At 47.6% G+C, this 10,955-nt stretch overlaps 1 protein-coding gene across 1 annotated transcript; it reads left to right on the top strand.

The window, feature by feature from the left end:
- Positions 1-7,206: 7,206 nt before the first annotated feature.
- On the top strand, positions 7,207-10,955 carry ALB3 (63 kDa inner membrane family protein). The gene is made up of 12 exons (XM_048705793.2): positions 7,207-7,677; positions 7,903-8,013; positions 8,110-8,184; positions 8,373-8,433; positions 8,715-8,788; positions 8,863-8,967; positions 9,418-9,525; positions 9,604-9,707; positions 9,820-9,969; positions 10,054-10,174; positions 10,317-10,461; positions 10,578-10,955. The coding sequence occupies exons 1-11, from the start codon at positions 7,342-7,344 to the stop codon at positions 10,419-10,421; spliced, it is 1,350 nt and encodes a 449-aa protein (XP_048561750.1). The 5' UTR covers positions 7,207-7,341; the 3' UTR covers positions 10,422-10,461; positions 10,578-10,955.

Raw genomic sequence — 10,955 nt, forward strand, 5'->3', positions numbered from 1 at the left:
TTCGAAGTGAAGCAAAGAAGAGAAGGAACCTTCATCAACCAAGCCAAATACACTCAAGACATGCTCAAGAGATTCAAGCTAAGTCATGCCAAGCCGGCTTCCACTCCAATGCCCACCAAGTGCCAACTTGACATAGATCCCAATGGTAAAGCGGTGGATCAGAAGGTATATCGTTCCATGATAGGCTCCTTGCTTTACCTTTATGCATCTAGACCGGATATCATGTTGAGTGTGGAAATTTGTGCATGGTTTCAAGCCGCACCTAAGGAAAGTCACTATGTGGCGGTCAAACAAATCTTTCGATATTTGGCTCATACCCCAAACTTTGGCTTATGATACCCAAGAGGAGCAAACTTCAAGCTTGTAGGGTATTCGGATTCCGATTGGGCGGGAGACAAAGTGGATAGGAAGCCCACTTTCGGAGGGTGCCAATTCCTTGGTTGCTCTTTGGTAAGTTGGTCTTCCAAAAAGCAAAGTTGTGTGTCTCTCTCGTCCACCGAAGCGGAGTATGTGGCGGCTGGTAGTTGTTGTGCACAACTCTTATGGATGAGGCAAACTTTAAAGGATTACGGTATCATTTGTGACAAAGTGCCTCTTTGGTGTGACAATGAAAGTGCCATCAAGATCTCTCTCAACCCGGTGCAACACTTCAATACGAAGCATATTGAGATTCGGTATCACTTCATCCGGGATCACATTAGGCGAGGAGAGATCGAGCTCAACTATGTCAACACTCATGATAACCTTGCAGATATTTTCACGAAGCCCTTGGATGAAGCAAGATTCCGCGAGTTAAGGCATGAGCTAAATATCATTGATTCGAGCAATGTTGCTTGAACCCTTGCACACCCCACCATACTCAACTTGTTGTCTTGTTTAGATGTAGGCATGGACATAGGGGGAGTGTTGTTCTCTCAATGAACTCTCCCTCCCCCCAATATGCATAAATTGATCAAGTCTTTCACATTAGCCATGTTTGATGGTACTTGTGCTTCAAAGACGAGTTTTGGTCATGGGCCCAAGGATAATTCTTCGCAGTGCCATACCAATTGACTCAAACATAGGTGGCTCCGGCCACCGCCCTTTCTTTGGAGAGGTGGTGTCTCGTGGTTGTTTCGTGTGGTCGTTTGCCTTTCTGCCTTCGTGTGTCGCGTGGTCTTGTGGTGTCTTGTTGCCTCGAAGTTTTCGTGCAAAGACCATTTTTCGTGTGCTTGAAACTCGCAACTTTTTGAGCCCACGGTACTATCGCGGCTTGCCGCGGTACTACCGCGTTGAGAGGGCACAGTACTACCACGCCGGAGAGCGGTACTACCGCTCAGGTGCGGTACTTCCGCCGAGCGGTACTACTGCGATGATGCACGGTACTACCGCGCCGTCGAGTGGGCGTGGGGGTTATGACTCAGGCAGGGGAGTTCCAACTCCCCATACCCATTCACGTGCCTCTCTCCCCATGTCTCTCTCTCTCTCTCGCTCAAGAACGACGCCGGAGGTCCTCGCCGGATCTCCGTCTCCGGCCACTCTCCTCGGATTCCGACCGGTGGGATCGTTCCCCACCACTTCCCCTTGCCATGGAACAAGGTTTTTCCCCAAATCCCTCTCTTTCTTGGTTGTTCTCTCGCTTCTAGGTTTTTGGGGAGATGCATGTTGTTCTTGAGATTTTAGGCCAAATCTATGCAAGGGTAGGATGTAGGAGAGTCGTGTTGCGTAGGAATCATACTCGATATGTTGTCCTGTGATAGATTTGTCCAGCCGTAGTACCGCCATGGTTTCGCGGGCTTTCTCAGATTTGAACTTGTTCAGATCTGACGCGGTGCGGTACTACCGTGTCTCACGTGCGGTACTACCACCCATCAGGTGTGGTACTACCGCGCTAGCTGTGGCACTAAGATCCTACTACCGCTCCCAGACCCGGTACTACTGTGACCTTACACGGTACTACCGCGACTAGGAGCGGTACTACAATCTTAGTACCGCAGCACTTGGCAGTTCTACCATAGGGGTCAAACCTCTCTCATGGCAATTATATTGTGTGCTTTCTACATGTTTCTTTTGCTTTGTTGTGGTCTTTGCATTGATCCTTCTTGCTTGTCATGTGTGTTTTGCGCTTTGTGTCTCAGGTGGTGGCTCTCGCCGTTCCAATCCCAGTCGTGACACTGGCTCCAAGCGTCTGCGCAATCCCCAAGATGAAGCACCAGAGGGCTCCAATGCCCCCAAGCGCAATGTCAAGACCACTGCCAGCAAGCAAAAGGAACCTGCTAAGGGCATGGACGAGATTTCCCTCAATGAGTATGTCGAACGCCAGAAGATCAACCCCTATGTGAATCCTCGTGCTGTCCTCAGAGGCACTGAGTTATTTTGGACCAAGCAGCAGGCTCTCATTTATCTGGATGTGATCAAGAACAAGCAGAATACCTTCGTGGATGTCAAGTGGATAGACATGAATCACATGAGGAAGGACAAGTTTCGTGACTATTTTGGAGAAGCTCTGGACTTGGTGGAGCAGTTTGCTATTGAGCCTGTGATCTCCTTTCACCTTGACTATGACCCCGAGCTTATTTATCAGTTCTTTGCCTCAGTTTACTTTCACCCCGGGGATGAGCGGAGGATGACCTGGATGACCAACGGCCGTCAGCTGTCTGCTACATGGAAGGAGTTCATGGATCTGCTTCACATTCCTGATGACGGGCTTCACACACCCGTTGGTGTTCGCCCCCACGCCAACTCTGAGTCTGCTAACAAGAACTTGCTTCAGCCATTCCTTGTTGAGAAGGTGCTCCCCAATGGCAAGTCGACTTGGGTACTGAATTCCTTTCTAGATATCATGCATCGCATCTTTCGCAACACTCTGTTCCCACGCATTGGCGACAAGGACAAGGTTCATTCCTATCTAGTGGACATGTTGCTCCTGTGTGCGGAGGCACGTTCGTCTCAGACTCAGCCACTTGATGTCTCACACATCATGTGGTGTGAGCTTCGGTTTGTGGTGTTCACCCGCAAGGTACCTATCTATGGACCGTACCTATTTCTGCTACTCTCCACAACTTGGGAGAAGATGTACCCTGGTGATGAGTTCCTTGCTCCAGACTGGATTCGGCATGAGTCCATCAGTCTCCGCGTCAAGCCCAACTGGGCCAACACTACTACACGTGCTGAGGCTTCTACTGCTAGGAGGGCTATTGGTGAGGAGGAGGCTGGTGCGGAGAATGTTGCTGAGGACCGTGCTGCTAGGTCTACCACACCTTCCTTTGAGCCGTCGTGGGCCAAGAAGTTAAAGGACAAGATGAAGACTCTCTTCTGCATGCAGGCAAAGGGACAGTACAGGACTCACATGGTAGACAAGGAGAGTCGCCGCTGCGACAAAAAGGTCATGAGGCTCTTTGGAGAGGATGTCTCTGGCGGTTCTGAGGATATCATCACACCAGAGGCTGCATGGATGGCGAAGCAGGGGTATAAATGGACTAGTTCTGAGGAGGACATCGAGGAGTCCGTCGCCGCCACTGAGTCTGACGAGGAGCACGAGGATCAGTGGGATGACTTCTCTGCCTGAGCCACCCCGTGTGTGTAGGTGTCCTCTCTGCCTTTTTGGCGTCTCGATGCCAAAGGGGGAGAGAGTGTAGTGTGTTTGCTTTGTCGTTTGATCCTCGTTTGCCTTTGTTTGGTTTGTGCCTTCGAGACTTATCCTACATATGGTGTAAGACATATGCACTCTAGTCTATCTTAGTTAAGTTATGTTTGTGCTATCTTGTCTAGTGTTAGCCTTCTATTGCAAGATATGATTTGTCTCTATAATATAGGGGGAGCTTTGATCCTAGTATGTGTGTCGTGCAGTCCAAAGCACCCATCTAGTTGGCACACATCTAGGGGGAGCCCGTCTATATTCTAGAGAGGAGGGGTTTGCGTTTGCTTAATATTATTTTCCTTGTGTAAATCCCGTATTGTCATCAATCCACCAAAAAGGGGGAGATTGTAAGGGCATATTTATCCCTAAGGTGTTTTGGTGATTGATGACAATGCGTTTGCGGACTAATCGTGTGCCTTGAGTATCCCACACGTTTCATCGCTAGGCACAAGACGGTTGGGTGCCCCTCGAAGACTGTTGAAGACGGCGTCTTTTCTACGTTTCTTTTTGGTGGATTTGAGTCGTAGGAAAGCCATACTATTAAGAGGGGGTCCGCGTCCGAAAGGTTTGGGTGGAATCATCATGTACACGTTTCTTCCTAGTCCCCTCCTTTCCCTTGCACCTTGGAGCTTCCTCCGTTGTTATCTCGTCACCTTATTTCTGGCTGCTGTGTTGGCTCGCGGTAGTACTGCTCCCAGGTGAGCGGTAGTACCGTGCTGCGGCGCGGTAGTACCGCAGGTGCCCACGGTAGTACCGCTCCCCTGGAGCTGCACTACCATGGCCCACCAGGCTAGTACCGCTCCCCCGCGGTAGTAGGGGCGGATGTAATTTTTTACATCCGCGCCTACCACGGTAGTACCGCATTCCTTCCGCGGTAGTACCGTGCTTAGGTGTCAGGCGGTAGTACCGCCCCTCTGCGGTAGTACTGTGTCGGGTTTTTGCTTCTTCTGTTTTTCAGCGGAAGTAGGCACGGATGTTTCCTTATCCACACTCTTCCCAGGCTAGGGGTTCCTGCCTTGCGGTGGTACCGCAAGGGGGAGCGATAGTACGGCGCCCGCGGAAGTACCGCCCTTAGCACTTGTGCTTTAGGTCCGCCCTAGCTGTTGCTGGTGCGGCGGTAGTACCGCGGGCCTACACGGTTGTACCGCGTGACCTTGCGGTAGTACCGCTTGGCAGCAAGCGGAAGTATCGCGCGGCCCCACGATAGTACCGCTGGCCGTGGGCTGGTAGGTGGATAACGGTTGGATCTTTGTCCCTCACTATAAAAAAGGTCCCCTTCTTCCCCGTTGACTTATCTCTTCCAACACTAAGCTCCATTGTTGCTCTAAGCTCCATTTTCGCTCGATCTCACTCCCTAGCCAATTAAACTTGTTGATTTGCTCGGGAGTGGTTGAGAAGGCCTCGATCCATACTTCCACCAAGAGAAATTTGATTCCCTCCACTAATCCCTTGCGGATCTTGTTACTCTTGGGTGTTTGAGCATCCTAGACGGTTGAGGTCACCGCGAAGCCATAGTCCATTGTGGTGAAGCTTTGTGGTGTCGTTGGGAGCCTCCAATTGAGTTGTGGAGATTGCCCCAACCTTGTTTGTAAAGGTTCGATCGCCGCCTCCAAGGGCACCAATAGTGGGATCACGTCATCTCGCATTGTGTGAGGGCGTGAGGAGAATACGGTGGCCCTAGTGGCTTTTTGGGGAGCATTGTGCCTCCACACCGCTTCAACGGAGACGTACTTCCTCTCAAAGGGAAGGAATTTCGGTAACACATCCTCGTCTCCATCGGCTCCACTCTTGGTTATCTCGTGCCTTTACTTGTGCAAGCTTATTTGTGTTATATCTCTTGCTTGCTTGTGTTCCTATCCTTATTGCATCATATAGGTTGCTCACCTAGTTGCATATCTAAACAACCTACTTTGATGCAAAGTTTAAATTGTTAAAGAAAAACTAAAAATTGTCAGTTGCCTATTCAACCCCCCCCCCTCTAGTCAACCATATCGATCCTTTCAGAAGAACATTTATCAGAGCTACTTCCTCTCTATATATTTTCACATAAAAAGCTCCGGATTAGGTCTTACGATAAGAGTTTTAATTACTTAACATAGTTCGTTAATGAGATTACTTTCCTTTTGCGAATGTAATGAGATTACTTTCAACACACTCTTAGCCTTAAGGAAAAAAATTATACAAAATGCCATTTAAGTTAGACCCGAGCCAAAGAAGAGCAAAATGAGATATATTAAACATTTATATGAGTAAATACAAAAGGCCATATACGTCGAGTATATCACAAGTTAAAATAAAAAGTGGAGTACATCACATTTCAAAAAACATAAGGCTCTACTTTTATATTAAAATTTTCTAATGATAAGAGCCAGATGTGCGTAGTCGTTGTCGCTTCATCAAACCTGGCGTTGTATCATGTGGTCGGGACGTTGTCATGTTAAGGTCCAGTTGGACCAACGCCCTGGAGAAAAAGCCGTCATCGTAGAAGTCTTGTGTAGATCAAAAATCTCAGAAGCCGATCTCCTAAACAAACCTTCCGCCAGCTTCGCAAAGACCGCGGGAAAAGTGTTGTTGCCAAAAAGAGGAAGCATGAATCACCGGAGAACAATATGTCGTGTCAGGGAGACACCCAAAAAAATAAAACTAGGACACAACCTCATCTCTACTGTAAAAAAACGGGCAAGGGAATATCACCCCCCATTCTCAAGGGTCGGCCTTTCGCCGTTGAAGTCATTGGCTGCCCGCAACACCACCGCTGCAAAGAGCTTGAAGAAGGAGACCGTTCCGAATGACCTGAGATACACTGCCTCCTAGATCCAACACCAATAGGTGAGAAAACGATGGCTTCGATGATAGATCTAGACGAAACTTATTTGGTGTTGCCATTGCCACCTTCGAAGCCGAAGTCATGGACCGCCAAAGACTTGATGAAGACATTGGTAGATTACATAAACACCCGCGAAACACAAAGTCCCACGGTTCCCCTCCCTTTGCTACTGTCGGAGCAGCCGGTGGAGGTTGGGAAACCCGGTGACGTGCAGTATGATACCCGTGTTTCAGGGTATGCAGTATGAACCCCAATACTCAGCCTTAGGCCCTGTTTGTTTCAGCTTCGCCTGGATTTTAATCACTTGTGGATACGCTTCAGTGCGGAAACTGGTTATGGGAATCAGCTTCGCCACCGAAATACACTTGGAGGTGCTTCAGGAAATTGCACTAAAAATGGCCCAAATCCAGACTCAGCTTCACTGGCAAAGCTGATTACAGTTAGTTGTTTGTTACAGATTCTAAATTCGGCTTCATTAGCAAAGCTGAATCTGGTCCCAGAATCCGAAACAAACAGGGCTTTAGTCTCCTTTAAAGTTCTACTCATCTTGTTTTAAAAATATACTACTTGTCGTGGTTTTAGTTCAAACGTTTCAAATACTCAAAAACCACGATTATCGTTTTGGCCGGTGCATTCGAAAATTAGACAATTTGCAACGAATTTCCCTCAAACCGGTCCAAAAATCACTGGAAACATTCGGTGCGCCGAGTCCACAAGCAGGGAGAGGATAAAGCATCATCGTCCACCTCTCTCTCCAACGACCGGCCTCCTCTCCTCTTCCACTCCTCTCCTCTGCTCCACCACCACCACCACTCGCTGCCCCCTCCCCGCCGCGCCGTGCATGAAACCCTAGCCCCGCCGCGGCCCCAGCCCAGCCCAGCCCCACCCGCCCGCGATGGCCAAGGCGCTGCTCTCCTCCTCGCTGCTCCCCTCGCTCCCGCGCGCCGTCGCGGGCGCCGGCGCCGCGAGGCTACCGCCGCTCCCCTCGCTGCGCCGCCGCGCCGCGGGGTGCCGGGTCAGGGCGAGCCTCCACGGGCTCGACTCCGTGGGGGGCCTCCACGCCGCGCTCGAGCGCGCCGAGGCCGCGCTCTACACGCTCGCCGACGCCGCGGTCGTCGCCGCCGACTCGGCGGCCGGGGCGGCCGGAGGAGGAGAGGACGCCGGCACGGCCGTGCAGAAGAGCGGGGGATGGTTCGGGTTCATCTCCGACGCCATGGAGGTCGTGCTCAAGGTAAGCGTGTACGCGCTGGAGCCGTAGCCAGCGACTTTGTGTGGGCAGAAGAACTGCCATTAGATTATGCAAGTTCCTGCTGTGTCTGACGGACACTTGTGATGCAAGCACTCTGAAACTCACTAGAACTTAGGAATTCTGGGATCTTAGCAGTGGTTAGGAGCGTAGCATTCGTTTAACTTAGGGAGGCTGGATTTCTGATGCTATCTGAAATTTGCCATACAGATTCTGAAGGATGGTCTCTCAGCAGTTCATGTGCCCTACGCTTATGGATTTGCCATCATTCTGCTCACCATTGTCGTGAAGGCTGCAACATTGCCGTTAACGAAGCAGCAGGTGGATGTTCTAACCTGATTTGAGTTAAACCAGATGGGCATTCCTTAATTATCTACCTATGAACTGAATTCAACGGTGCTGCTTATCTGTTCTTAGGTCGAATCAACCATGGCGATGCAGAATTTGCAGCCACAGCTCAAGGCAATTCAGGCGAGATACGCAGGCAATCAGGTTTGTCTTGTTTGGCTAGAACTTCAATCATGGATATACATTTATGCTTTGGTTCCAGGCATATGTCTGCATAATGCTGTGATATACTGTACATATGCTTTCCTTAATGAGATTGTTTTGATTTTATCCTTTCAGGCACAATTTTTTTGTTAATATCTGATCTGTTGCTTCTACATAACTCTTATTAGGAAAGAATACAGCTTGAGACTGCTCGTTTGTACAAGCAAGCTGGAGTCAATCCTCTAGCAGGTTTTTGCATTTCTTTTCCTTTTCTTCCCAAACCAAGTTACTTCCCATTGTGAAATGACTCCTCTGGCACATCTCATATTTTTAGTATTATTGCCTTCTGAAAGACATCTTTTGTTATTACTGACTTTTGAAAGACAATAAACCATATTAGCTGATCACACTTTCTATTATTTTTTCTGCTTGATTGCCATTACTGCTATCACGAATTGCAAAACCAGTTAACTTTTTACTGTACTTTCTTTTGTAATGCAGCGTCTTGATCTCAATGTTTTCTCTTCCAGGATGTTTGCCAACTTTGGCAACAATTCCAGTCTGGATTGGACTTTACCAAGCCCTTTCAAATGTAGCAAATGAGGTATGCCAGATCCTACTTCTTGAAGTTTGATTCGTTAAGAGTATTTTGGACTAAGTGGATTCTCTGGCATGAAGGGTTTGTTGACAGAAGGATTTTTCTGGATTCCATCTTTGGGAGGCCCTACAACAATTGCTGCTCGTCAAAGTGGTGCTGGCATTTCATGGCTCTTTCCTTTTGTGGTAATAAAATTGCTTATTTGTCGATGTATGTGAAACTGTCTACTGTTGGTTCTGGGATTGATTTTGCGTATGTCCTTCCTCTATGACTATGCTCATCACTTAGATGTTAGCAATATGATGTTACTGCAACATTGTAGTCAAGTTACACCAGTGGCTTGTTGCTACGCATAGCCACTTAGGCAGCACATTGAATTGTACTCAACCAACAACATTAGCTTTGGTGGTATTGTAGCGAGAAACAACAGGATTTCCTATGTCTAATTTTAAACCTGTACTTTAGCAGCATGACTGAGAACGTTGGGCATGTGGCATATCAATCTTGTTTAAATGATGTAGTAACATATTATTTTCTCAGCTTATTCTTGTAGAAAAGTGACAATACACTACTTTATATGCTTGCATGATTGAGATATGCTAAAGTGATACTAACATTTTGAATGAATTGTGTAGGATGGTCATCCGCCAATAGGCTGGCATGATACGATATGTTATCTTGTGTTGCCCGTGCTACTCGTTGCTTCTCAGTTTGTCTCCATGGAGATCATGAAACCACCCCAGGTGATTGCCTCTTTAATCCACCATAGCGCCGTTATACAAGCTTCCAGTGTTTAACCTTGGTACTTTTGATTGCTGCAGAGTACTGATCCATCGCAGAAGAATACACAACTTATTTTGAAATTTCTTCCATTTATGATCGGTTACTTCTCTTTGTCGGTGCCATCAGGATTGTCCATTTATTGGTATGTGCATCTTCTATTTATTCTATGATTGTGTGCAGGCATGGTTTTTGATGCTCACTCAGTTTTTGCAGTTGATCAAAATTTGTAACCTGTGTGTTGACACTCCATGTAGGTTTACAAACAATGTCCTCAGTACAGCCCAGCAGATATGGTTGCGGAAACTGGGAGGAGCAAAGCCTGCTATGAATGAGGGAGCAAGCGGAATTATAACTGCTGGACGAGCAAAACGTTCAGGTGCTCAATCAGGCCAGGGTGGAGAAAGGTGCTTTTGAACTTCAGATGACATTTGATTTAATTGTACTATGTTCGGGCTGTAAAATAAAAGAATCAACGATATTCTGAGCAGGTTTAAGCAGCTAAAAGAAGAGGAGAACAGGAGAAAAGCTGTGAAAGCACTTGGTGCAGGAGATTCAAATGGTTCAACTACATCAGAGGATGAAGAGTCAGATGATGATACTACAGAGGAGGTACTCTTTTTTTCTTTCTTCCATTCATCCGTATTGCTAGATCACTGTGTCTAGGCGAGCGGTGCTAGCCATCTGGGATTTCCTCGTAGACAGTTCATGCAAATATACGGAATTTCAGTTACTGATGTAAACCTGACAACAGGGAGGACCTGTAGAGGAAACATTCGCTACCGGCAACGACAAGAAGCTCCCTACTTACTCTGGAAAGAAGGGCAAGAGGTCAAAGAGGAAGCGCATTGTGCAGTAACGTGAGAAAGCCTAATTGGAATTCATTTTTGTCAAAACTGGTAAGCACTGTTAGCATGCCGCCCATGCTCTATAAACATAGAAAAAGGGGAGCTGGTTACAGTGGGCAGATTGTCTCTCTATCTCCGTCTTACCCATGTAATCCTTACAATCACAGGTTAATTCAGTTGACCAGTGAGCCACTGTAGATGATCTCGGATACAAATTTTGATGGTCACCTGCACGGGGGTCCCAGATCTTCAGATGGGGATAGACAAAAGTTTTACTACAGGCAGGTATTTGCTGGGAAGCTGTAAGATGAAAATAGTTGGGTTCAGTCAGCACAATATGTTACGGTAGGATCGCAAGGTTAATGGATCAGGCAAGCCTGTTCCAGCCGAGGAGAGTATATGTAGAGAAGAGGTACATAAACTTTCTTGTGCTGTTCTGTAAGGCGGGCTCGGAAATCGGGCAGGAATTGCGTACTTTGTACAATCTGTATTTTCTCTATCCCTCTTGTAATAACCTAATAATAACATTGTAGTTCTTGGGAGTA

The sequence above is a fragment of the Triticum urartu genome, chromosome 3A (assembly GCF_056163025.1).
Source record: "Triticum urartu cultivar PI428250 chromosome 3A, HENAU_Tu73, whole genome shotgun sequence".
In the NCBI taxonomy this organism is placed as follows: domain Eukaryota; kingdom Viridiplantae; phylum Streptophyta; class Magnoliopsida; order Poales; family Poaceae; genus Triticum; species Triticum urartu.

Bases quoted from the DNA above. Each gene is read 5' to 3' on its own strand.
- ALB3 (XM_048705793.2), top strand. From the start codon at position 7,342: ATGGCCAAGGCGCTGCTCTCCTCCTCGCTGCTCCCCTCGCTCCCGCGC. The intron at 7,678-7,902 runs GTAAGCGTGTAC...TTTGCCATACAG, and splicing joins CCATGGAGGTCGTGCTCAAG to ATTCTGAAGGATGGTCTCTC. The intron at 9,708-9,819 runs GTATGTGCATCT...CACTCCATGTAG, and splicing joins TCAGGATTGTCCATTTATTG to GTTTACAAACAATGTCCTCA.